General features: G+C 44.3%; 2 protein-coding genes across 7 annotated transcripts; one reads left to right on the top strand and one right to left on the bottom strand.

Moving 5' to 3' along the window:
- Positions 1-434: 434 nt before the first annotated feature.
- On the bottom strand, positions 435-16,948 carry LOC310675155 (methylmalonyl-CoA mutase, mitochondrial). 5 transcript variants are annotated; one of them, XM_083435340.1, is made up of 13 exons: positions 16,820-16,948; positions 14,620-15,051; positions 13,525-13,892; positions 13,267-13,424; positions 12,592-12,763; positions 11,642-11,890; positions 10,017-10,128; positions 8,556-8,671; positions 7,170-7,285; positions 5,961-6,092; positions 4,479-4,626; positions 2,999-3,166; positions 435-874 (listed from the first exon to the last, which is right to left on the bottom strand). In XM_083435340.1, the coding sequence occupies exons 2-13, from the start codon at positions 14,996-14,998 to the stop codon at positions 746-748; spliced, it is 2,247 nt and encodes a 748-aa protein (XP_083291466.1). In that variant the 5' UTR covers positions 14,999-15,051; positions 16,820-16,948; the 3' UTR covers positions 435-745. The 5 variants fall into 5 exon arrangements, with proteins under 5 accessions (XP_083291466.1, XP_083291463.1, XP_083291465.1 ...); XM_083435337.1 differs by having other exon boundaries at positions 16,704-16,948; XM_083435339.1 differs by having other exon boundaries at positions 14,620-15,037; positions 16,820-16,935.
- Positions 16,949-17,074: 126 nt separating this feature from the next.
- CENPQ (centromere protein Q) lies at positions 17,075-25,975 on the top strand. Of its 2 annotated transcripts, none has more exons than XM_083435476.1 (8): positions 17,075-17,201; positions 19,301-19,358; positions 21,113-21,233; positions 21,627-21,695; positions 23,135-23,264; positions 23,998-24,117; positions 24,829-24,906; positions 25,371-25,975. In XM_083435476.1, the coding sequence occupies exons 1-8, from the start codon at positions 17,085-17,087 to the stop codon at positions 25,494-25,496; spliced, it is 819 nt and encodes a 272-aa protein (XP_083291602.1). In that variant the 5' UTR covers positions 17,075-17,084; the 3' UTR covers positions 25,497-25,975. The 2 variants fall into 2 exon arrangements, with proteins under 2 accessions (XP_083291602.1, XP_083291603.1); XM_083435477.1 differs by lacking the exon at positions 17,075-17,201 and adding an exon at positions 17,790-17,831.
- The last annotated feature ends 1,318 nt before the right edge of the window (positions 25,976-27,293 follow it).

Raw genomic sequence — 27,293 nt, forward strand, 5'->3', positions numbered from 1 at the left:
AAAAATGGACTTTTCATAAAAGGGTCGCTCTATCCGTCTTGTGCATGTCATCTCAGTAATGGATTTGTGAGGTCACAGAACTGGAAACCGCCCATATCTCCCGTAAGGCCACCAACTTCAGACTCTACAGAGGCTATTGAGCAGGAAAAGAAAAAGGTAGACCAGACATAGGCAACCTTAGGCCCTCCAGATGTTTTCGACTACAATTCCCATCATCCTTGACCACTGGTCCTGTTAGCTAGGGATCATGGGAGTTGTAGGCCAAAACATCTGGAGGGCCAAAGGTTGCCCGTGCCTGAGGCAGACTACCAGGGGTAGGAAATGGATATTTGTCAATCTGACAAGCAAACAAAGCTAGGGCAACGAGACTGGACCGAAAGGGCAAGAGGCATGTGAACAAACAGTAAGAAACAGCAGGACAAAATTTCACCACCTTTCTGTATCAGTAACATTTATTTTAAATTGTAATTTGCATTTCCAAAGATCTGAAGTGTATTTCAGATATAATGCAGTCTTATATGCAAAATTTTAAAATTTACTCATTTCATTTAGATTCTTTGATAGATTTTACATATGTATGTAATAATATTGCAGATAATTTCCCACTTTCTTAGAAAGCATAAAGCAACACCAGACATGGTAGATGATTTCGCATCAATTCCTTCTTTTTAGCAACAGATCACACTGCATCAACACAAACTATAAGATTCACCATGAGATACAAAGTTTGTTATGAGACAGAAGTTTACACAGATTGCTGCCTATTATCCAAGCATTTCTCAATATCTTCAAGAACTTGGACGGCTGCCTTTGGGATTCGGGTTCCAGGGCCAAATATATTGGAAACACCAGAGTCATACAAGAAGTCATAATCCTGTGCAGGAGAAAAACAGACATAAAACATGGATGCAAACTTTGTAAAGTAAAATTCTGCAGAACACATGCTAAAAGAGCAGGGTTTAGCGATGGCAAGTGAGGAGGTAGCACACATGGAGAAGGGAAAATAACTTAGTACAGTCGTACATCGGAAGTCAAACAGAATCCATTCCAGAAGTCTGTTCAACTTCCAAAACGTTCAACTTCCAATGCGCAGCTTCTGATTGGCTGCAGGAAGCTCCTACAGCCAAGTGGAAGCACCGTCGGATGTTCGGCTTCCAAAAGAACGTTCAAAAACTGGAACACTCACTTCTGGTTTTTGATCATTTGGGAGCCAGAACATTCGACTCCCAAGCCATTCGGGAGACGAGGTACGACTGTATGCTAGCTATGGGGAAAAGAAGTGATGCTGTCACCTGTGCAAACTCTGCCATGTGTGCAAAGTCCTAGTGACTACAGGTTCAAGCAATCTCTGCTCTAAGTGTTATCCTATCTAACATAAAGAATGAAATCATCAAAAGTGGGGAACATTTTCACCTCTGCTCCAAGACAATCAGAGACTTGTGGCTCTATACAAATCTTTTGCCAGGTTTAACAATTACCGTATACCAAGGTCAAGAGATTCGAAGCAGAAAAGCAAATTCTACCCCACTCCACTCTCCATTTCCCCCTCCAGCCCTTTCTTCCCTTCTTCCTAACTGTTTAAACCAATTCATGAACCAAGAACTTCTACATTGACCACTAATAATGAAACATATGTTCTGGATATTTTCCCACATTTATTATGCTATTTTTGTGATATACAAATGACATAAGAAAACTTGGTACAGTATACAGTGTACCTCTAGTTACGAACTTCATTCGTTCCGGAGGTCCGTTCTTAACCTGAAACTGTTCTTAACTAGAGGTGTGCTTTCGCTAATGGGGCTTCTTGCTGCTGCGCCAGAACACAATTTCCATTCTCATCCTGGGGCAAAGTTCTCAACTTGAGGTAACTCCACATTAGCGGAGTTTGTAACCTGAAGCGTTTGTAACTCGAGGTACTATACTCATTTGTATAACATTATTCTTGTTTATAACGCCCCACCACCCCCTGGAAAAAAACAAAATTCTGGAAGAAGAAAAAATTATATACAGTGGTGCCTCGCAAGACGAAAAGAATCCGTTCCGCGAGTCTTTTCGTCTTGCGGTTTTTTCGTCTTGCGAAGCAAGCCCATTAGCGGATTAGCGCTATTAGCGCTATTGGCAGTTTAAGGCTATTAACGGCTTTTTAAGGCTTAAGGGATTAGCGGTTTAGCTGCTAAAAGGCTATTAGCAGCTTAGCGCTTCAGAAAAAGGGGTTAGGGAGCGGAAAAAACCCCTCAAAATTTTCGTCATTTTCGTCTTGCGAAGCAAGCCCATAGGGAAATTCGTCTTGCGAAGCGCCTCTGAAAACGGAAAACCCTTTTGTCTTGCGGGTTTTCCGTCTTGTGAGGCATTCGTCTTGCGGGGCACCACTGTACCGTATTTTTCGCTCTATAAGACATACCAGACCACAAGACGCACCTAGTTTTTGGAGCAGGAAAACAAGAAATAAATTATTCTGAATCTCAGAAGCCAGAACAGCAAGAGGGATCACTGCGCAGTGAAAGCAGCAATTCCTCTTGCTGTTCTGGCTTCTGGGATAGCTGCGCAGCCTGCATTCGCTCCATAAGACGCACACACATTTCCCCTTACTTTTTAGGAGGGAAAAAGTGAGTCTTACTAGAGCAAAAAATGCGGTATTTTCTATGTCAGTAAAGGAAACTAGTCCCTTTTTTCTTCATTTCTTAAAATGTTTATGAATATTTTTAACTTTAAAAAGTGATTTTTAAATTATTTGATTATATTGGCACTTTTAGAACGCTTTTGGGAGGCTGCTTTTCACCTGCGTTGTTCTGTGAACCCTAAACCTATAAACTACAACGCTTTCCAAAATTTGCTGAAGGATTTCCACATTTCAATAGCTAGATGTTACTTTAAAAGCCTTTCAATGGTGTTCATTTGCCTGGAGGAGGAGGAGAAAGTAGATGGAGACCCCACCTCACTGGGAACAATTTAATCATCTCACAACAAGCCATCTTGTGATGGTGGTGCGCAGTACCTGGGGAGGGATGACTCCTCCACACATGACGAGAATGTCTGGGCGGCCAAGGGCATGCAACTCTTTGAGGAGTTCAGGAACAAGCGTTTTGTGGCCAGCAGCCAAGGTGCTCACCCCCACGCAATGCACATCCGCATCTACCGCCTGCTGGGCCACTTCACGGGGTGTCTAGGAAGAGAAAGCAAAGGAAGTGTCAAACAATATGGGAAGGAAGAATGCATAAAACCTAACTCACACATGCAGACCCACGCTTCTTTTTTCATAGAGAAGAGCGACAAAAAAAAAACACTAGTCACCAGCATGCACCGCTGAAGGCTGCTGCTGGCATTTAGGTTAGACAATACAGTGGTACCTCGGGTTACATAGAATCATAGAGTTGGAAGAGACCACAAGGGCCATCAAGTCCAACCCCCTGCCAAGCAGGAAACACCATCAGAGCACTCCTGACATATGGTTGTCAAGCCTCTGCTTAAAGACCTCCAAAGAAGGAGACTCCACCACACTCCTTGGCAGCAAATTCCACTGTCGAACAGCTCTTACTGTCAGGAAGTTCTTCCTAATGTTTAGGTGGAATCTTCTTGTAGTTTGGACATACACTTCAGGTTACAGACTCCGCTAACCCAGAAACAGTACCTCGGGTTAAGAACTTTGCTTCATCGCTTGGCGGTGACGCGGCGGCAGTGGGAGGCCCCATTAGCTAAAGTGGTGCTTCAGGTTAAGAACAGTTTCAGGTTAAGAACAGACCTCCGGAACGAATTAAGTACTTAACCCGAGGTACCACTGTATGGGTGCCCAGAAAGTAGAGTACAGAGAGGAACATAACTACCAAACTCACTGCATCTTCCACCTCGGGAATCTGTAAAATCATCCCAGTACAACATATTCTGGTTGTTACCTTTGGTGTGAACAGGAAATTGAAACAATAGCTGCATGTATTTTTTACAAAATCATTTTACAAATTAATAAATTGCTTAAAAGCCCGAGGCCCTCAAAGCTGTATACAAAAATATATTCAAAAAATAAATAAAACCATTCCCACAGATGACTTACTGGGAGCCTAGAGCTTGCCGATCAGAAGGTCGGCCTTTCAAATCCCCGCAACGGGGTGAGCTCCCGTTGCTCGGTCCCAGCTCCTGCCCACCTAGCAGTTTGAAAGCACGTCAAAGTGCAAGTAGATAAATAGGTACCACTCCGGCGGGAAGGTAAACGGTGTTTGCGTGCACTGCTCTGGTTTCGCCAGAAGCGGTTTAGTCATGCTGGCCACATGACCCAGAAAAACTGTCTGCGGACAAACGTTGGCTCCCTTGGCCAGTAAAGCGAGATGAGCGCCGCAACCCTAGTGTCGTCCGTGACTGGACCTAACGGTCAGAGGTCCCTTTACCTTTAACTATCCTTTATTCAAGCATCAGAGATTTTAACTGCTAGGAGAAGCAAGCAAGCAAGCAAACAAACAAAAATTTGAATGGAAGAGACTAAATACCTGGAAGAGTGGGCCTATATCCACATCAAAGCCTAGGTCAGCAAATCCCGTAGCAATCACTTTGGCTCCTCTGTCGTGGCCATCTTGGCCCATTTTTGCAACAAGAAGACGTGGTCTCCGACCTTCACGTTCCACAAACTTGTTAACTCTGAAATTAGAATTTGCATTTTTAAGGGTATCTTGACAGCTGTGACTATCACAAAAAGTCTTCTATTTTTAAAGATTTATCTATATTCATTTGAATTCTATTAGTAGTATGGAATTTTATGTGTATATGGAAATTTTATAATCTCTCTTTCTCATTTACCTTCCTTTTGGTAATGATGAGATTGAATCAAATCAGGAACAGAAGGAAAAACAGGGAATACATTAAAATAACACCAAAAAATTCTAGTAACTCTTAATATAATAGATGCAAAATTATGCTGAGCTTGCTTTATTTATTTCATAAAAGCAATAAAATGAGCAGTAAAAAGAACTAAAAACAACCTTTTCAAAACATTGAAAAAATAAAATCAGCGATATGCTAAACACAGATTAAAACACACATCACTATTCTCTTGGTTAGGTCTCTCAAAACAAGCATGTTTTTACCAGAGTAACAGAGGTGCTTGCCTGATGTCACTAGGAATAGAGTTTCCAAATGTAGATGTGGCTACGCTGAAGGATATTATTATTAACAAGTATTATGTGGTACCCGTAACCATGCCAGTGCTGCAGAATGAAGTGGCTGAGTGGGAAAATATGGGTTAAAGGAACCTTGCAGGTGAACTGGTCCCAAGGTGTTAAGGGCTTTATATACTACTGGTAACACCTTGAATGCAGCCTGGTATTTTATCAGGTTCTCCTCATCATCAACAGCCTTAAATTAAAGGCGATGAGTTTATTTTGTTAAATGTCTAGTTTACAATACTTCCCATAGCCAATTAATAAATACAGCGAATTTGCAGAACGGATACAACACACCTGAATAACAAACATAACTTACATAGTAAGGTTGAAAACCCAGCATTAACAAAACAAAATCAACCCATTTTAGACACATGCAAAGAGGTATTTGGTAATTGTTTGACTTTATAAAATTTGGAAGAACATTTATTAAGTAAAAATGGTTGGCTTATAAAGGGGATAAAATAATGTAATCCCCCAATTAAAAATGGAGAAGACAAAAGAAATGCAGAAATTACAGAGGGCAGTATCAAATGAATACCTCCCATCAGTGCTAGGATTTCTGCCTGTGAGATAGGCTTCCCTCCTCCGCCTCTTGTGCCCCCCTCAATCTGCTCTGGACGGAAGGGGGCACAGCTGACAGGAACTAGCATTAGTGCAGTAAATTTGAGAAGTGTAAGAAATTCTGTGAAATACAAACTACTGTATAGTTTAAATACTCTAAAACTTTGGAAGTTCGTAGCATGCAAAAATTTGTAAGCCTGATAGCACACCATCTGATTTAATCCATTCCATAGAAACAGCACACCTTACCTGTTGATTGCTTGAGCAATTTCGTCACTCTCCCCAAACTCCTGACGGTAAGCTCCACTCACCATGCGGTCACTGGCTTTGTGTTCACCAAACACCTTTTTCATTGCATCCGTTATTTCACCAACTGTACATCTGAAAAAATGTATGCGGCCCAAACATTAAGGTTGGGTAAATACAACACAACAGAAAGAAATAAAAACTCAGCACCTATTTCAATGGCACTTGTCACAATAGTTTCATATTACAATAATCTAAGCACAGCAAACTTAATCTCAACTTTCCCCAATTCCGCAATATTGGAAGTTAAGAAAGGTTAGGGACCCCTGACAGTTAAGTCCAGTTGCAGACGACTCGGGGGTTGCGGCGCTCATCTTGCTTTACTGGCCGAGGGAGCCGGCGTTTGTCTGCAGGCAGTTTTTCTGGGTTATGTGGCCAGCATGACTAAGCCTCTTCTGGTGAACCAGAGCAGCGCACAGAAACGCTGTTTATCTTCCCGCCGGAGTACCTATTTATCTACTTGCACTTTGACGTTCTTTCAAACTGCTAGGTTGGCAGGAGCTGGGACCGAGCAATGAAAGCTCACCCCGTCGCGGGGATTCAAACTGCTGACCTTCCAATCAGCAAGCCCTAGGCTCTGTGGTTTACACTACAGCGCCACCTGCGTCCCCTATCGGAAGTTAGAATGGTGTATTAATGTGCAGTAGAGCTACGCTAAACGCTCCTAGGAGATGCCTTAGTTGGACCCAAAGCTAAGCACATACAATGGGGCTTGTGGACCCTGACTTCCCAGTCATCCTCCCCACAGCAGACTTGAAATGTTCCACTGAGAATATAAAGGAGCAAAATATTTGTTATGGCTGCTTCTGGCTTCCCTCCTCCCTTAGATATTTATTCGCGTTTTATTTATTTAAAAATTTGTTGCCTTTTTCTCCTGGTTTTCCTGCAAGGAACTCAGGGTGATGATCTAGCTTCATAATCCCCACCCCTTTGCCCCTCAGTGAAGGAAATCAGGCTGAGAGACTGACTTCCCATAGTGAGGTTCACAGCTGAATGCCTTTTAAATCTGGAGCTTTCCACCATCGAAAACATCTCTCTAGTCACACACATTCCTTATGCGCTGCCAGAGCAGGGCCACAGGGAGTTAGTCAGAGCCCGGGAGAGATGCTCTGAACCGCCCTTTGGTTAAATGCACAGTATTTTCCCCAGTACCTTGCACGTGCTGCTTCCACTGCTAGGCCCAGCAAATTGCCTTGGCCTGTGGCGGCGCATTCTGACAGGGCAGAAAGACAACGCTGCGCTACAACTTCATCTCTGCAAGCTTTCACCTTCAAGGAAAGACACAAGAGCAAAACTTTACAACAGCCAAGAACTGTTTGCAGCATAATTCTATAGGGCTCCCTGGTTCTGCTTAAGTTGTTCCTTTTATACAATTTGTGCTGTTTTTATATTGCAAGCCACACAGAGAGCTTTGGTTATAAGGTGGGATATAAATAATCAAAGTACAGTAAATGAGTAAGTAAGTAATAGAGACTGTTTTGTAAAAAAGAGTTTGAAGAGGACTCATGTAATCAATATTTATTAGATTACCAACTTCAATAAGACCTATCTCAGTACATCTCCTTGGTGCCAGCAGTTTATCTATCTTGCCATAAATGTCACATCACTCATTGCCTTTGATATAATGCAAACAGATACACTCTGAAGCCCCCAAATAGGAAACCCTCACAGAGATGCAGATTCACTTGTTTGCATCTAAGAGGTTCCCAATCAGGGAACTTTGCTGACATCTACTATCATTGAAAAAGAACAAACCCAAGCATTGCACACACATGCCATTATTTATTTCTAAAAATTACACCCTGACCATCAATGCTAATTAAATCATCTGTCCAATATGTGTGTGTGTGTTGGGAGGATGAAGTTCAGCCTGCAAACTAAACAGGTTTAGTACAGTTTTCTAACACAATTCTAGCAGTCAATTTAGGAAGGTGGTAACATTCAAAATAAAATGAAGGGTCCAGAAGCGAAAAGCACCAAAGCTTTGTTTATGAAAATCAGGAATGTTCAAAATCATCAATAGTAGTTTGATAATGTATTTGCCTATTCTGGTAAAAAAGCCCAAACGGGATAAATTATTAGCTATACAACCTCCAGCTATGACTGAAATAAACCACTACCTTTGACTTTGTCAACTGTTCAGCTTCTTAAGTGTTATACTACATTTGTGAGCAATTAAAGTATGTAATTTTTTTAATAGCTATCAACACACAACAACAACAACAACAACCACATATTATTTATACCCCACTCATCTGGTTGGGTTTCCCCAGCTACAAGACATAGATACAGACAGGACAAGAGAGGGGCTTCAGCAAAGAAGGGAGTAGAGAACAGTATTAAAATGCTATTTTCTCTGAGAGAGAGAGAGTGATCATGCAATATGGAAAATGCATATTATTTCAATCGGTCAAAGTGATCCTAAGCATATTAAGAAGTATTCTTAACTGTAATATGGTTTGACACAAATATAAAATAACACTGTATGCTGATTTATAATGTCAATATTACTCCACCTATTAAATCTCTAACACGTACCTTTTTAAGTTTTTCAATCTGTTTGTTACGGACTGAAGTGTTATCAATTGCCAAAACTTCAACAGTCTCTTCTTTTTCCAACTGGTATTTATTCACTCCGACAATCACTTCAGAACCTGGGTATTTCCCAAATGTTAAGGATTTAAAATAAATTTCAGAAACTGCTAACTTAAAACAAGTTTCTATCAAGCCGTGACTTGAAGTCAGATTTCTAAAAAGAAAAACACAACCTTAAAGCTTTTTCACCAACGGCATTCAAATTTTAATTTAGGTAGCTAAGATTTTCAGCTTGCATGCACGTAAAAACTGCAATGCTTCCACACAGGTGAACGTGTCGCGATCTGTATTGCAAAGGAGAGGAAACCTCAAATACAGAAAAGCCAAAGCCAATGGGACCCATGAACAATGTAAGAAAAAATGGATGCTATTAACAGAAATAGCTGTGCAATATGAAGTCACAGGCAAGATACTCATATAAAAGGTAAAGGGACCCCTGACCATTAGGTCCAGTCGTGACTGACTCTGGGGTTGCGGCGCTCATCTCGCTTTACTGGCCAAGAGAGCCGGCGTACAGCTTCCGGGTCATGTGGCCAGCATGACTAAGCTGCTTCTGGCAAACCAGCCCACGGAAATGGCGTTTACCTTCCTGCTGAAGCGGTACCTATTTATCCACTTGCACTTTGATGTGTTTTTGAACTGCTAGGTGGGCAGGAGCAGGGACCGAGCAACGGGAGCTCACCCCGTCGTGGGGATTCGAACCGCCAACCTTCTGATCGGCAAGTCCTAGGCTCTGTGGTTTAACCCACAGCGCCACCCGCGTCCCTTATAGCAGCCAGAAAATACACAATTCCCCTATGAAACAGAGGACTTGTATAGGGCAATAGAAATCAGTTCAAAAATACAAACTACTTTTTGAAAGCCCCCCCCCCCTTAGTAGGTGGTTCATTATGCAGCATGGGCGACTGCATGAGAAACACAATTTCCCCTGGGCTTGCAGCACTAGTTGCAGAGTTCACTGGAACCCAGCCATTGTTTCACGTATGGTGTCTAGCTCAGACAGGCAAAAAACAAATGCAACTATAGTGGTACCTTGTGTTGTGTAACCTCCGCCGCGTGTGTCCACAGAAGCAGTCCTCCAGTTACGAAATTTTCGGGATATGGCCAAGCCTCCGGAATTGATCCCATTCGTAACCGGAGGTACCACTGCACTACTGTTTCCAAAGGATTTTATTTCATACACTGACAGACTTACCTTACTAGCAAGTGTTGCTGAAATTCAGTTTGGATTCTACATTTTCATTCTCCTAAATTTGGAGTTTTAAGAGTTACGGGAACTTAAGACTTAATATATGAATAAAGGTATTCAAGTTCAAGACTGATACTTGTCTATATGTCTGGCAGACTGCGGCTGCGCAGTTTCGTAAGTGTATGTTGTGTTTAAATAGTGTCCATTTTCCTTACCAGAATCAATCCTGGCTTGTCTCCGAGCAGCACACTCTTCAATTCGAAGTTTGGGTATTCCTTCAGCTACAGCTTTGGCCATCCCACCCATTTCCTCAATCTCATTAATGAGCTAACCAGACAACAAAATTTGGATACTGTTAATGACTCTCAGTATGTGGCTGTCTAGCACTCAAATCACCATTAAAGCAACCTTCTCTGGCCCCACTATTTGCAAGGAAACTACTTACAAAACTGGGACAGATGAAATGCAACCATTTAAGACCAGGGGTGGGGAACTGCATCCAGCCAGTGTGCTGGCTCCCTAAGACTCTCACACTCTGGTGTCAAAGTCCAAAGGGGATTGTTGCAAACTGCCCAGCTGATGGGCAGTTACAGCTACCTCCTTTGAAGGTATGCTCCCAAGTCCAATCAGCTGACTGGTGCTGGGAGTGTGCCCTGAAACACAAAGCAGTTTCCATTGAAAGCATTATTTTATTATTATTAATTATTAAATTTGTATACTGCCCTTCAGCTGATGATCACAGAGTTCCCCCTCTTGCTTTTACAAGCAGTGTCGGTGCTTCAAAAACAAACAAACAAACCCCTCCCCGATGCACTGGGTAGTTCCCATGGGGAAATTCCTGAGCAACTGTACAGCACTGAAGGGAGTTCCACTTGCAAAGGAACAATCAGGAGCTCACCTTTCCAAATGGCATTTCTTAAAACCAGGTTTGTGAATAGCTGTTTGTTTACCCACTTAAGTCAAGCAAGATGTTGTTCCTGCTAATCAGGACGGTATGTAAATTGGAAAGCATGTAGTTCTCTTATTTTAGGTAAAGGTAAAGGGACCCCTGACCATTAGGTCCAGTCGCGGACGACTCTGGGGTTGCGGCACTCATCTCACAACTGGCCGAGGGAGCCGGCATTCAGCTTCCAGGTCATGTGGCCAGCATGACTAAGCCGCTTCTGGCGAACCAGAGCAGCGCACGGAAACGCTGTTTACCTTCCCGCCAGAGCGGTACCTATTTATCTACTTGCACTTATCTACTTGCACTTTGATGTGCTTTCGAACTGCTAGGTGGGCAGGAGCTGAGACCAAACAACACGAGCGGGGATTCGAACCGCCGACCTTCTGATCGCCAAGCCCTAGGCTCTGTAGTTTAACCCATAGCGCCACCCATGTCCCTATTCTCTTATTTTTGGCATTTCCTAAGTTTGGATTGCCGAAGAGGTCAATCCAAACCTCTGACCAGTCATTGTGAAAGGGGGAGGGAGAGAGAGAGAAATATCCTTTCGCTATGCCAGCACCCAGGCTGGTGCAGGCCCAGAATGCATCTGCTGCAGTCACATGAGAACAGCAGGGTTGGCAAGGGATCAACTCTGCCAGCCAGTGATGGCAACTTCTCCCTGCCCACTGTTCAGAGGTGCACTGAGACATTCCTCACCAACGGTGGAAAGAAGCCGAGCTGGGCAGGACAAAGGAACATTTCTGTCTCGTCCAAACCCCAAACACAGCGGATCAAGGGTTTAGATCGCTCTGCAAATATACAGGCTAATAAGTTTTCAAGACTTATTTGCAAGGCTGCTTAAAATTACCAGCTTCCTTTTTCTCTCTGCCTCCCTCCTCAAAGCAAAAGACTGACCTTTAATGCAGCTTCATACATATCATTGGTGAGAGATTCCATCAGAAAGGAGCCACCCCATGGATCTGCGACTTTAGGAATCCCAGACTCTTCCTGTATTATAATCTGGGTATTCCGGGCAATTCGAGCACTTTTCACCGTCGGCAATCCCAAAGCTTCATCAAATGAATTTGTATGCAAGGACTGAGTACCTCCAAAAACCGCTGCCATTGCCTCAATTGTAGTGCGGATTATGTTATTGTAAGGATCCTAGAAGAAAAACCAGAGCATTTGTAAGGAATATAGTACACCAATATACAGAGTGCAGTGGATTAGCAATTAAAAAAACGGGGCTCCCCTACCTTTACTTTCTTTGCTGCTGTAGCTTTGAGGCCCCAAAATTGGGCCTCTCAGGGGATTCAGAGAAGCTTAAATCCAACCGATCCGAACCTACCAGTGCCCTGTCCCTATCCTCAAATGCCCTATTCTGGGGCTTGTCCACAGGCCGCTGCCAGAGGTAGATTCCTGCCCCACTGGGCACAGCAACGAAGCCTTACCTGATGGCGAAGGGTCCCTTTTGCCTTATCTTAACCCCCTTCATTGGTGGAGATTGGAGACGGAAATTGTACTGTTTGGCCGTATTCAGAATTGCTGACCATCTAAATATGACTTCCTCCTATATGTACACCACTGTTAACCACACATCTAAATACATTTAAATTGCATGTACATTTAAAATAACTCTAATTAAATATCAGGATGTAGGAACGTTGAGCAAAATCTTATTTAGTAATGACATTAGGTAGTCAATGCTACTTCCTCCTTCCTTCCTTTCTTGGCCTTTTAACAGAAGCTGTTTGAAGGCACCCAGAGTTAGAAAAACTACTGCTTTATTATCTGTGAGCATGCACCACTATATTTACTACTCTGAATATTCCACTTGGGGTAGATAATTAAAATGGGATTCCTACCTGCTCAGTTAGTGACCACCCAGAAGTCTGACAATGAGCTCGAAGGAGAAGTGATTTGGTGTCCTTGGGCTGAAACATTTTCTCTATTAAATGAGCCCAAAGCCGCCTCCCGGCTCTTAGCTTGGCTATTTCCATGTAGAAGTTCATACCAATTCCCCAGAAGAAAGACAGCCTAGAATAAGAGCACCAATGGTCTTAACAGAGTAGAATAAAGAACAAAATACACTGTGGATTATACACTACATATAAATAACAATGTTCTTGAACCCAAAATTGAAAGATGTGTCCTTTGAAATACTAAAGGAATAGCTGAGTTTTCAAGAGTACATTCGCAGAAAGTTCTGATCACAACCAACAGTCACAGCTGATAGATCAATTCCATGAAGCCACCAGACGGCCACATTCATCCTGGGGTTGGAAATGGTGGGTTATATCTAACACTGTTGTTCCATTTCAAGCAACAGGCTTCCACTTGTGGAATTGAACTTCCCCCCTCTTCTGCAAGATCCTTCAAGATCTCTTCCAGGGGACTGGGGGAACCTTCCAGAGCAGATTCCGACATAAGGAGAACAAAAGGTTTGTACATCCCTTGCTATAGCACCAAACCATTTTATACATTGGAACCAGAGCCCAGTCTTGAAATTAAAAACTAGATGCCCTCTGGCAAAGATGTACCTTGGCGCAAATTCATCAATAGTGAGACCAGCCTGGAGTCCAGTTCTGCAGTACTCTAAGCCATCAGCTATAGTGTAAGCTAATTCCAAAATTGCATCGGCTCCAGCTTCTTGCATATGGTATCCACTGATGGAAATAGAATTAAATTTGGGCATGTGCTGCAATAAAAAAAGTATACAGCTTTGTTCTACAAGAGACATCAACCTATGAATGCTACACATAGTAATGATAATTAATGGATGTTAAAGCAAATAATACCTTTGATGTATATTGAAATATGTCAGCAATTATCCGCATTGATGGTTCTGGAGGGAAAATATATGTATTTCGAACCATGAATTCTTTCAGTATATCATTCTGTATTGTCCCAGTGAGCTTGGATTGTGGCACTCCTTGTTCCTCCCCAGTTACGATGAACGTAGCTAGGACAGGAATTACTGCCCCGTTCATTGTCATTGAAACGGACATCTTCTCCAAAGGAATCCCGTCAAAAAGTATCTTGGTATCTTCTACTGTATCAATGGCAACTCCAGCCATTCCAACATCTCCACGGACTCGGGGGTTGTCCGAATCATATCCGCGGTGAGTTGCCAGATCAAAAGCAACGGATAAACCCTGCTGGCCAGCTAGTACCATTTAAAAAAGATTAATAACAAAAGAGTTAAAATAAAAACCCCTAATATTACACATCTTAATTAAGAGTCAGACTGAATCACAAGCTACACATGTTCTGGCAGCATTTGAACAAGAATCATACAATAAATGTTAGCAGTAGTTTTTAATCATACAATAAATATTAGCAGTTTAAAAAACTCACCTCTGAGAGCTAATAAAAGAATCTGCAAGTGATCAAATATTCTGCTTCCAGGCCTACCCTTATAAACTATATGCCTGATCCTACACATCAAACTCAGTGCTCCCCACTCCCAAGTAAGGGTGCACAGTGATGAAATCTTACAGCAGAATCCTACCCATAGCTACTTAGAAGAAGTGCCCTAGGTTCCTTCTAAGTATGCATGCCTAGGATTGCTCTCACAGTTATACATGAAATACTTTGGTCCCAAAACTACAGTGCAATCCTAACCATGCCTACTCGGAAGTAAGTCTTACTGGATTCAATGGGGCTTACTCCCAGGTTAGTGGGGTTAGGACTGCAGCCCTAGACCAGGCTTCCTCAACCTCGGCTATCTAGATGTTTTTGGCCTACAACTCCCATGATCCCTAGCTAGCAGGAGCTAGCTAGGTCAGGGATGATGGGAATTGTAGTCTCAAAACATCTGGAGGGCCGAGGTTGAGGAAGCCTGCCCTAGACAATATTTCCCCCCACCCCATTCCCTTAGCCCTGTGTCTCACCCCTGATGTTGTCCTTGTAGAATTTATTGCTTTCTTCAACAGTACTGAAACCAGCATACTGGCGGATGGTCCAAGGCCTATAGGTATACATGGTAGGGTAAGGACCACGGGTGAAGGGTTTGACCCCAGGTAGTTCCTCAGGAAAGTCCTTTGTGTCCCGAGTAGAGTACAACGGTTTGATGGCGATTCCTTCCGGGGTGTGCCATATCAGCTCCTCTGGATTCTTGCCCTTTAACTGCTTTTGGGCCATGGCCACCCACTCTGGGTGGAGTACCTGTTCATGGAGTGAGCGCCAAAACTGCTCACGGAGGTGTGGCCCTGCTTCTTTCCTGTAACAGGAGGGCCAGAGGCGCAGAAGTCCATTCTTGGCACGTAACATTATTATTATTTGCTGAAGTGGCAGCTGTTAAGCTGCAGCCTGTGGATTGAGATCTGAATATTACAATATTACAATATGACATAGTGAAACTGTGAGTGCCAGTCGCATCAAAAACAGATAAAGTTTGCAGATATATATTTTTTGAAGTTTCTTTTGTTACAGCCACCCTTAGCCTTGTTGCACAACGAAGGCTTTTAGGCAATTCAATCAGGGAGTTTTCTTATGCACTGAAGTTTTCCTTTTTTGAAAAAAAAGAGAGCACACACAACAGCCTGCTTCCTGCCACCAGCTGAACGACGTGGAGCGTTCAGTTTGTGTGCTGACATTATTGCAGCAAGTGATCAACTACAGTGGTACCTCAGGTTGCATACACTTCAGGTTACAGACGCTTGAGGTTACAGACTCCACTAATCCAGAAATAGTACCTCGGGTTAAGAACTTTGCTTCAGGATGAGAACAGAAATTGTGCTCTGGTGGCGCGGCAGCAGTGGGGGGCCCCATTAGTTTCAGGTTAAGAACAGTTTCAGGTTAAGAACGGACCTCCAGAACGAATTAAGTTCGTAACCGAGGTACCACTGTAGTAGGTTAGTGGGAATATGGGGGGGATGGGGAGAGCAGTACATGGACTCATTCTGTTCAAGGGGGACGGAAGGCGATCTAGATCACCACTGCAGGAACACAGCTGCTGGGGAAGAAAGCACTGGAGTGGCTAGTTTTAAACTCTGAGCAGTGCCAGATGTACAATGGGCTGAGTAGTGGGCTGTAGCCCTAGTGCCTCATAATCTAGGGGGGAATTGGGCCTCTTGCCATTTTTTAAAAAACAAACAAAGTCATATTTTACTATTTAGGCACAGCTGTTCTGTAACATCAAACACATGACGTAGGTGCCTGTGACTGGCCTGATTTTGTGTAATGTTACCACACAGCTACAATTTCCCTTTGAATGTTAGGAGTGAACATCTTTGTTAATGCCATATTTTTGCAAACTTGTTAAAAGGCCATGAATTTATAAGCAATTTTTTTTAATCAATGCTAACATTTCAGAGATATTTGACTTTCATCGATAAAGAAGAGAACGAGCTTTTGTTTTGCGATGCCCTTCAGTTTGGGCTCCTGGCCCAGGGCCTCCGGTTGCTTTCACCCGGGCCTGACTCCCCATTTTGCGCGGAAGGGAACACGCAAGCGTGCCTATTTTGCATCACTGCCCTTATGCACTCTGCGCATGGACAGAGGCACCCTCCTCCTCCTCCCTCTGGCTCACAGCTGTCAACGTTTCCCCTTTTTAAAGGGAAATTCCCTTATTCCGAATAGGATCCCTCGCAAGAAAAGGGAAAAGTTGACAGCTATGCTCTGGCTCCCAGGCAGGGCCGGGGCTGCCACGCGAATACCGTTCTCTCGCATCGCCGAAGCTTCCGTTGTTACAGGTAGAGAGGACGACGTAAAATAAGTATTTCAAAAGGGGCCTCCTGTCAGGTAAGAACCCCCGTCCGCGCATGCGCGCTTGAAGGATTTAACCCAGGGATTCCCAACCTTGGGTCCGCAGCTTTTTTTGGGAGGGACTACAACTCCCATCATCCCTCGCTAGCAAGAACAGCGACCGGGGGAGATGGGAACTGTAGTCCACCAGCAGCCGGACACCCAGCGTTTGGGGAACCCTGATTCTCCTCAAGGGCCAAAGGAGCCGTGGGGGGGGGGGAAATCAGACGCCCGAGGGCTCTCCGTGACTCAAGCGGGAGCTGCGCGGGAGACGCTGAAGAGGAGACCGAGGACGACGAAGGAAAGACAAAAGCTCCTGCGCTTCTCGCCCGCCCATTACGGTACCTGCTACAGCCGCTTGCGGAGCCAGGGACGGAAGCGGAGGCGCCGTCCGGCTGCAATGCGCAGGCGCCGCTGCGGCCAGGCCCCCCCCCCTTAGCGAGCCACTTCCGGGCGCTTGAGGCCTTTTGCGTCTGTCTGTCTGTTTGTGTGGCCCCGCCCCCTCCTAACGGCTCCCGGAACGTCGTCTCGCGAGAGTGGGCGGAGCGAGTGAAGCCGCCCAACGGTCGTGAGCGGGAACGGCCGCCTGTTTCCCTCAGTTTCAGGAGCGATGAAACGCCGCCCGGGGAAGAGGGCAGCGCCGGGGCCCAGCGGCCGGCCAGGCCCCTCAGGCGCGAGAGGGGGAGCCGGCGGGAGGCGGCCGAAGAGGAGGACGCCTGAGGGGAAAGTAAGCGGGCGGCGGTGCGGTGCAGTGGTTGGAGCGTCAGCTACTTGAGGTCCCCTCTCCGTGGATAAAGCCGCGGTGTTCATCTCTCCATTGATGAGGAGGAGATTGTCATCTCTTTCATGACAAACCACGACTGATAAAGAGGATTTCATGCTTGAGGGAGAGTTGTGCTAGAAATGCTGCTCAGCGTCGAAGTTCCGGATAGAGTGCTGTTTAAGCGAAGGCCCCCGCTTGGGAGGCGGGGTACTCGCACGACCATCCCCTTTCAGCCCTTGCCGCTGTGTTGGAGTTCACCCGGATAGGCCAGGTGCAGGTAACCAGGTGCAGAATGGTTCTGCGCAGGTAACTCTCACGTGAAGGCTGCTTCCCCATGGCATCGCAGTCTTGCACGGATTGGGACGGGTGGGTTGGAAATAAATGGAAAGCAGGGGGAACCCACTGTTCCCCGCTCCCCTTTTATTCACACCTGTGCACCTGGTGGGTTTTCCTCTGGCAGCATCCTAGTGCCTCCCCACACATAGCTGTCAACGTTTCCCTTTTTAAAAGGGAAATTCCCTTATACCGAATAGGATTCCTCGCAAGAAAAGGGAAAAGTTGACAGCTATGTCCCCACAACCTTCCCAGCGCCTGGTAAGCAGCCTTCCCTATTTTGCAGGGGAGGGAGTTGCAGGGGTTACTGGCTTTACATGATTTCATGTTTACGTGTGGACCCCTGGAACCAAACCCTTGTGTAGGATGTGTGTTATTTGTACACAGTTTTGTTTTTTGGGGTGTGTGTGTGTGTGTAGGATTGCATTCTTAGCATCCTGAAGCTGCATAACAAGCTGTGAATGGAGCACAGTATTTCTGTACCTCTGCCATAAACTCAAGAATGTAAGCCTTAACCCCCTCCCACCCATCTGCAGTATAACTGACCCACCTTAGAAGGTGATTGTAGGGGCTGTGATAATGTCATGTATGCAATGTGCTCTGTACATTCTAAATAGCTGTAAGAGTGCTAAGTAGTATCACCATAGGAAAGCCCAAATTACAGTGATGGTAGACTCAACTGGCCACTAGGTGGTGGAGTTGTTCCAGAGATGTGCAACTGGGCAAGCCGTGCAGCTGTTAAATAAAGGAGCAGAAGTATCCAGCAGTACATAAATGTTTGCAGGGAGGATTTCTTCAGTCATTCAGCAAAAGTTGGATGGCTACTCAAAAGTTGCATTTTATTTTCTGATGCACAAGTGTTAAGATCTTTAGCCTAGACTTAGTTTGAGGCTGGAACTGTGGAGAAGGGAAGTTCTGCTTTCTGCTGCACAGACCCCCCCCCCCCCCGCAAGTCACTAAAATCTTTCTTTATTGGGCATGGGCCAGTGATATTTGGTTTATGTCCTGGCATGGTTGTAGGCGTTTTATGCAGGTTTCATTCTTGACTGCCAATTTGTATGATGACAACACTTCAGGTTTCTTTTTGCTGTGGATAGAGCATTCTGCCCATATTGTCTTCATACAACATGAGGCACAAAGTGTTTTTAAACTCAGAAGCAACAGACTGAAACCGACAAGAGGGCAAATAGAAGAGGACACCTTCACTCCAGTATGGCTCCCCTTTAATCACATACACAGCCCAACAAGACAACAAGAACCCACTGGCATACGAATCAATCTGGCAAAGTTGACCCAACAAGCCGCCCCCCCCCCTCACAAATGCAAACAAGCCCCACTGCAGCCAACCACATCTTGAGCCCCCTTAATCCCTCTCACTACCAAGGAAATTGTGACAAGCAAATAGAAAGAGAACCTATCCAATCAGTGTTAGAAACTGAAGCACCACTTTAGCTAATGGGGCTGCCGCGCCACTGGAGCACGATTTCTGTTCTTATCCTGAAGCAAAGTTCTTAACCCGAGGTACTATTTCTGGGTTAGTGGAGTCAGTAACCTGAAGCGTATGTAACCCAGGGCACCACTGTATATGTTTTAACTTGATATGGTGCTCATAAAGCAGCCAGTGTGGGCTTCAGTGGGTTGTGAATCAGGCATTTGTATACTACATTTGTAAAAACCCATGGCAATTCAAGCATTTAATTGAATCTGTTTTCCTGTATGTTTCTCTATAGCAAGGTGTGCAAGCAGTCCAGAAGAAACAAAGGCAGCAGAGAGCACAGTCTTCTGAAGGTATTAGTATTGGTATTAGTAATAATCTTATTATTAGCACAGAGATAGATCTCAAAGCTCTGTTACAATTGTGAATTTGTAGGCAGGGCAAGCCGTAGCCCATAAAGTGTAGGGATTTACTATATGAAAAGTGTATGAAAAATTAAGCCACTGTCACAATGTGTCCAGACTCTGTTGGTGTTTAGTGTGGATGCATTGTGGGTAATTAAAATTGCTGACACTTCTAAAAGGCTGCTGCCTGTTTGATCCATGGGGAGGAATCCCAGCATTCCACTGACCTCTTCCTCCCTCCCCTAACCTGTCCCAGATTATTCTCCTTTTTACTGTCTGGATATTTCCCCCATGTCTTCCCTTCTGCCTATCCAGATCCCTTCTAAAAAGGTGCAGTGTTCTGTGTTTGGATCCTGTCTATTTGCAGGCTCTATTCTGCTCTCCTTCCTCCCTCCTTTATGTTAAAATCTAACAACCCCCTTTCTCTTCCCAACTTCTGTAGGATACTTCCCCTTTGCTTTCAAATCTAAACTTCCCCCACCCCATCCTTTTTTATGATGGTGGCCTATTTTTCTCTCTCTTGCTCTCATTCTCTCTCTTGGACTTTTTTGACCAGGGTCAAAACTCTGTGGGTCAAAACTCAAACAGCCTTTCTGACTTGTGCGAGCTGGTGGGGGCTCCTTCATTGAGTGTCGTGTGGCTGCCTGCCCCTCAGCAAAGAGGTACCAGGCGGGAGGAGCAAGCTGCTTTGTGTTCTACAAGGAGGCATTTAAAAAGAACCCTGAAAGTAGGGTGCGTCCTCGCCTACTCCCAGCATCCCTTTCCCCCCTTCATCTTTACCTCTCATCCCAGGCAACCCCCCACCCTCCTTAACAGTCACCCAGCTTTATGGGGACAGGGATAGTTGGGAAAAGACCATCCTGTGCCGGGTGTTTCTTGCTTTCCTTCCCCGTAATAACAAAGTGCAGTGGTACCTCGGGTTACAGACGTTTCAGGTTACAGACTCTGCTAACCCAGAAATAATGCTTCAGGTTAAGAACTTTGCCTCAGGATGAGAACAGAAATTGCGCGATGGTGGCAGCGGAGGCCCCATTAGCTAAAGTGGTACCTCAGGTTAGGAACAGTTTCTGCTTAAGAATGGACCTCCAGAACGAATTAAGTTCATAACCAGAGGTACCACTGTATTTCTGTTTTTGATCTTGTTTTGTTCTCTCCACCCCTATACTGCACACTAATTTCAGGAAAGGCAGGCTGGGACTGCCATGTGGAGTGTGTTAGCTCAGCCCTGCAGAGCAGTGACATTGCTTGGATTCCCCTTGGCACATGTGCTCCCACTTAAAGACACACAAAGAACAGGCCAGTAAAAGGGAAGGGAAGAATGGGAAAATACTCATTTACACATATACTGTAACAGAATCTTAGTGTAAGTGGCTCCCACAAGGGAGCTGCAGAAAGAATGTGGTTGGTTAAGGGAGGCATGGACTTGAAAACCACTGCTCTAGCACAACCAGGCCAGAGTAGGTAGGTAGGTATGGATGAATCTTGAAAGGATCCCCATTGCTTAGGAGGCACAGGCCCATTCCTGGTTCCTTATTTACTATGCAAAGGGGAGGGTGGGACACATAGGCAGTATTAATTGTGGGTGATTTGCAAAGGCAGTGACTGTTGCCCTGCAAGTTGGTTAAGAAGTTGTTGGCACAGCATTCTAGGCACATCTAGCCATCACAGTGGTGATATTGACAAACTCGATTGTTCTTTGCCAGCCAAAACAACTTCTCTGTCTTCAAAAGTAGTGAAGGTGACTGCAGGCCAAAGAGCAAAATGGCAGCCACTTCCAAAGAACACAAGAGAGCAGTTGGAATCCATGATGCATTGGTTAATAACGTAAGTATGAAAGACCTTTCCATCAATTTATATTAACTTCCTTTGAGAGGCTTTAGCTGTGTTGATACATTTATTTGTGTTATCAGTAAATAGCTATAGTTCTTAGACTAATAGAATTGTAGAGGTGGAAGGGACCCCGAGGGCCATCTCCCTGCAATGTGGGGATCTTAACTAACATCCCATTTTATTCAATTAGCCTTCTTCCACTCTTGTTAGCAGCGGGACGCGGGTGGCACTATGGGTTAAACCACAGAGCCTAGGGCCTGCCGATCAGAAGGTTGGCAGTTCGAACCCCCCTACGGGGATTCTTATCTCAGAGCAGCAGCAAATTCAGCAAACATTTTTCCACAAGGAAGAAATAAAATAACAATAGGTTATTCTCTTTCCTGCCAGATCTCTTCAGTATGAAACTACACAGAATAACAATGAAACTGAAAAGCACTTAAATTGTCTCAGGAAAAGGTAAGGAATATACCATAGCAAGTGGGAGAAAGGACTGCAGGTGTTTGTGCAACATGACGCTGAGCATGTTTACATACCTAAATGCTATTCAGTTACTTTTAATCCCTGGTATACATCCATTCATCTTTAGGGCTTCAACCTTAAAGGTATAAGAGCAGGTATGGTGTGGCTAGAGTGTTGGACTAACACCTAACCCCACTTAGCCATGAAGTTCTCTGGGTGACCTTGGGCCAGTTACTGTGTCTCAGCCTAACCTACCTGAAAGGGTTGTTAGCATAAAATGGGGAGGGGGGGGGGGAACCATGTATGCCACCTTGAGCTCCTTCAAGGAACAGTGAGTTATAAACGCTATAAAATAAAATATCCAATGCAGGGATGTGCCAGATCCAGATGTGTCCAGGCCCTATGGGCGATTTTGACAGGTGGGGGTGCCATGAATTTGTCAATCATCGGATCTTATATGACATCAGGTGATTGGGTACAGCTGCAAAGGAAGAATGAGGATCACATTCCTGTACTCTATTCTTCCTTTGCAGCAGCTGCATATTGAACTTTGCTGTAACTGATGTCATACATGATGTCAGGCTTGGGAAAGGTGGACATGGCTGGTCAAAAATAGGTTGATAGGGCAAACTCTGAGACCTTGCAGGCCTAGTCATGCACATGAGCTGGAGGTTCCCCACACTTTCCTAATGCTAGGATGTCTCAGTTGGTGTCCCAATGGATTAGGTCGCACATTATATTGCTTTACTTCTCCCCTTGGAAGCCTATTAAAGTGGTACCTCAGGTTAAGTACTTAGTTCGTTCCGGTGGTCCGTACTTAACCTGAAACTGTTCTTAACCCAAAGCACCACTTTAGCTAATGGGGCCTCCTGCTGCTGCTGCGCCGCCACTGCACAATTTCTGTTCTTATCCTGAAGCAAAGTTTGTAACCCGAGGTAATATTTCTGGGTTAGTGGCGCATGTAACCTGAAGCGTATGTAACCCGAGGTACCACTGTATACCTCTGTGAAAGGAGCTGGTGAAATAGACATAGTTTCACTCATAATAAAATACGTTTTGTGAGAGTGAAACTTAATGTTAGACCTTTCCTTGAGATAATTATGCTCCAGTGTTGCTTAATTTTGAAAGCCTGGTGCCAGATTGCTCATGAGGGGTGTCAGCCTATGTGATAAAATACGTTTAGACCTTTTAGCCTGTTGTTTGGAGAATAAAGTGGTCCATGTGAAAACAGAAGTTAGCCGTATGGGTTGACCATTTGGATTATATTGAACATTCTCTTCTCCCTCAAATCAAAGCAGAAAATATTTCTGTGCTGTTCAGTACTTCAAGTAAGCAAGGCTTGGTGAGAACTCTAGTAATACAGTAATATAGTATTGCCCTTTCCATAAGTATAAATACTACACAAGGTGAGAATCTTGTTTATCGTTTTGCTCAAGGCTCGTCAAACATTTTGAGACCCTAAAGGTTCCCGTGGAGAAGGTGAGCAGCCTGAAGAACGTGCATAAGATGCTAGCAGAGGAAAAGGAAAAGAGTGTTTCTCTTGAAGAGGGTTTGGCAAAACTGCAGGTGAGGAAGGAAGAGGGTACATCTTGGGGATTTACATGGCATATCATCTGAGTACACAGCAAAGGACTAATCCGTTCTGTGAATTAAGAAGATTATGAGCTTTAGGTGATTTGAAACCTGAAAACTTCCTCACTACTCTATAGTGCTTCCATTGGTATTCATAAAGGTTTTGTGTTATTATTGCAAGATATTTCAAATTATTTCACCCCTTCATGCCGTAATGCTACACTTCTGCACCCCCTTCTGAGGGGAAATGTAAAGCTTTTTGGTACAGATGGAGCTATTTTATTTTCCAAAATCATTATACCTAGACCATCTTTATTGGTTACCATACAAAATCTGCTTCATGCTGCCAGTTTTTATGGCATTCTTCAAAGTAAGAGAGGTGGAAATTGGAGTAACAGACTCTTTTAAATGTCATAACAACCATGGCACCACAAATTATTTGTAAGTTAATATTTGTGAACCATAAAATTAACCCTTGCTTCCCAGGTTACATATTATAAACCATTATGTATTATCAGACAAGTGTTCCTTCTGTTCAAGTAGAAAAGAGATCTTTTGCAATCTATTCTGTAGAATGAATCATGAAAGATGGTGAATACTTGAGCTGCTTCAGCCTCATAACCGATATGTAGCAATGAGGGCTAATCTAATCCTGGCAGAATGTTTGCTACACATGGTTTCTTCCTTTAAATATATTTCTTAAGTTTCATTTTTCTTTTAAATGCAGGAAGAAATAAACAAAGTTTCGTCAACAGCAGAGCTCCATGAAGGAAATATTCAACATCTCCAGAACAAAATACACAAATTAAAATGTCAGCTGGCTACAGAGAAAGCAACAGCAAATGAGGTATCTCTGAGATGGGGATGGAATTTTGAGTCTGGGCACGATGAACTGGGCTTGTCTCAAAGGACAATGGAGTGTGTCTCTGGGGATGAAGTCAAACCGCTGTGTTTGCAGCACCGAAGTTACCTCTTCGGGGCACAAGCCTGGGCAGTGTGTATGCAGGTCCTGGGCTGTCCTGACGACAAGACCTGCCTCTCGGCCTCACTGATGTGGTCCAAACGAAAGCAGAGCAATATGTTTGGCGCCAGCTTCGCTGCAGGAGTTGCCAGAAGGAGGCATATAAGGTGCCATCCAACTGTCTTAAGTCTGGATTTGTGTAGGGTTTACCACTTCTTTTCCAAAGATATTATGCAAGGCAGTGGAGGTTTAGAATCAGTTGTCCTGGATGAACTACCCCTCAGGTTGACGAGCCCCATCTGCCCAGACTCTTGAGTCCATGGAAGAATGAATACACGATTGCTGAAGGCGTATCGTTGACATAGCTGTTTGAAAAGGAGGTATAGCTAAATATATTGGAATATAGCAGTATATAAGTATATTATAAACAACATATTACATATGATTTAGTACAAGTACACAGGGGAGGAATGAGGTAGATGTTTGATATATGCATGCATGCATGCCGTTCCTCTCAAAGGAGCCCAGGGCAGCAAAAGATGAAACATTTTTAAAAATCCAATACAGATGCAGATATTTCCTCTCTTCCCTCTCTAGTTAATCCAGACAAATGGCAGTGATGATCTTGGTCTTCCTGATGTTGCACAGTACCAACTCACAGCACCCATTCTTCAGGTGAGTGGCAGGAGGGCTGTTTCAGAAGCTTCCCGAGAGTGAAGAGGAAGCTGCTCTTAAAAATTGCTTCTTGCAAAAGTATATTTTCTATTTTGTTCCAGAACCAGCACCTTTCTTGTTGTTCACACAGTGATTAAATGGTGTTTCCTAAACCCAACCTCCCTCAGCCCTGGTGCCCTCTAGATGATGATGGACAGCTCCCACCAATCCTAGCCAGCGTGGCAAGCCGTCAGCGGTGTGGGAGCTGTAATCCAGCAACATTAGAAAAGTTCCTGGGTGGAGAAGGCTGTCCAGAAACCATTCTTTCTTGTGTATTAACTTTCTTGCTGCTCCTTAATTTTGTCTGCCCTCTTTGCATCCTTGAGCTACCTGAAGCTTTGCTGGAAATTGCACTGATTTCCTACCTGAAAATCCTTTGTTTTCCTCATACCATCTTCAACTTTCTCCCTTTTCACATTCTGTAGGATGAGCTTCTGAAGGTCAGGAACCAAGAAGGTCTTCTTAAAGACATAAACACCATACAAGAATCGGAAGAAATGAAGACACTGTTTGCTTTCCTAGAACAGGCATATGACTATGTGGACGTCTGAACAAAGTCAGTCGAAGGACATTACTTATTGAAGAACAAGGATTAGCCCTATTTCTTGGTGCTTTAATCTTCCATGAACATTTTGTTCTCAAAACATGGTGGTTATGATGGTACTCTGTCTTCAGGAAAGTGATGGATTGTTACAATCTGCGTTGTGCTTTGTGCAGACTTTTAAAACAAATTAATTGAGATATCTTAAAGTTAACCACCCTATCTGACAATATGTATATATCTTTCTAGCTTATTTGCCTGTATCATGAGAAATTTCCCTTTTATTGCAGTAATCCTGATAAACGAGTGCAATATTCTACAGTTCTAGTGATACAAAGAACTCAAGAGACTGGCTTCACACAAAAGAGCTCTATGAGACTTTTGCTTTTATAAATTTCTATTTATTTTTCCAGATAATGAAATAATAAAACTTAAATATGTATTGTATTGATTGCTGGGTCTAATATGAATAAAGTAGCATCTGCCTCACTTTTGTGACATGCTATAGACACATATTTTTGTGTAACCATGTGTAGCCATCCTTGCTACAAATAGGGTTGGCTTTGGCTACTCAGGTCGGATGATGTGCTGCTTGCAGGTAAAACCAGCCAGCAGTTTGGTTTACTAATCTCATCAACAAGCTGATTTAAGTGTGAACAAGTTAGGCTTAGTCATTGTTTATGGCTCTTTCAAATCATCCAGGTGCAGCCCAAAAGATTAATTGCAAGAGGGGATGATCTTAAGCATGCCATGCTGGACATTTTAACCCTTTAGTAGCAGTAGGGACGCGGGTGGCGCTGTGGGTAAAACCTCAGCGCCTAGGACTTGCCGATCGCATGGTTCAAATCCCCGCGGCGGGGTGCGCTCCCGTCGTTCGGTCCCAGCGCCTGCCAACCTAGCAGTTCAAAAGCACCTTCGGGTGCAAGTAGATAAATAGGGACCGCTTACCAGCGGGAAGGTAAACGGCGTTCCGTGTGCTGCGCTGGCTCGCCAGATGCAGTTTGTCACGCTGGCCACGTGATCTGGAAGTGTCTGCGGACAGCGCTGGCCCCCGGCCTCTTAAGTGAGATGGGCGCACAACCCTAGAGTCTGTCAAGACTGGCCCGTACGGGCAGAGGTACCTTTACCTTTACCATTAGTAGTAGTAAGTAGTAATATGTTGTTTATATGCTGTCCATCTGACTGGGTTACACCAACAAATTAAAACACAATACTTTATTTAAGTGGTCTCAGTGCCCCACCCCAACCCATAGACACTTCCTTTTCCATCAACCAACATTAAGGGGTAGGGCCTATTGAGGGGGGGCTTTCCTGAGGGGATGAGCCAACCTAGCCTCTCCTTCCTATGTGTGCTACATTCAGAAGCTGAGAAGCTTGTAGCAAGTATCCTGGAGATTGAACTTGGCTCCCATCATCCCAAGTCATTGTCATATAGTGGTACCTCGGGTTAAGTACTTAATTTGTTCCAGAGGTCCGTTGTTAACCTGAAACTGTTCTTAACCTGAAGCACCACTTTACCTAATGGAGCCTCCTGCTGCCGCTGTGCCGCCGCCGCACGATTTCTGTTCTCATCCTGAAGCAAAGTTCTTAACCCGAGGTACTATTTCTGGATTAGCGGAGTCTGTAACCTGAAGCGTCTGTAACCCGAGGTACCACTGTATTCCGTTGATTCTAAGCAGAAGGAGCAGCTGCCAAGTGCCTCTGCTTTTGAAGTAAGCATGCAGAAGGAGGATGGATAAGCAAGTTTGACCTTTCCAATTTAGCAGAGCAACTCCCTGCTTAGCCCCTCAATGTAAGTTGTCAGGGT

The sequence above is a fragment of the Podarcis tiliguerta genome, assembly GCF_965153285.1.
Source record: "Podarcis tiliguerta genome assembly, chromosome: 3".
In the NCBI taxonomy this organism is placed as follows: Eukaryota; Metazoa; Chordata; class Lepidosauria; order Squamata; family Lacertidae; genus Podarcis; species Podarcis tiliguerta.

Coding starts and splice junctions, on each gene's coding strand:
- CENPQ (XM_083435476.1), top strand. CDS start 17,085: ATGAAACGCCGCCCGGGGAAGAGGGCAGCGCCGGGGCCCAGCGGCCGG. Junction 21,696..23,134: donor TTAAATTGTCTCAGGAAAAG/GTAAGGAATATA, acceptor GTTTTGCTCAAG/GCTCGTCAAACATTTTGAGA. Junction 24,907..25,370: donor TCACAGCACCCATTCTTCAG/GTGAGTGGCAGG, acceptor CACATTCTGTAG/GATGAGCTTCTGAAGGTCAG.
- LOC310675155 (XM_083435340.1), bottom strand. CDS start 14,998: ATGTTACGTGCCAAGAATGGACTTCTGCGCCTCTGGCCCTCCTGTTAC. Junction 10,129..11,641: donor TGTATGAAGCTGCATTAAAG/GTCAGTCTTTTG, acceptor TTGTCTGGTTAG/CTCATTAATGAGATTGAGGA. Junction 875..2,998: donor GAGGAGTCATCCCTCCCCAG/GTACTGCGCACC, acceptor TCTCCTGCACAG/GATTATGACTTCTTGTATGA.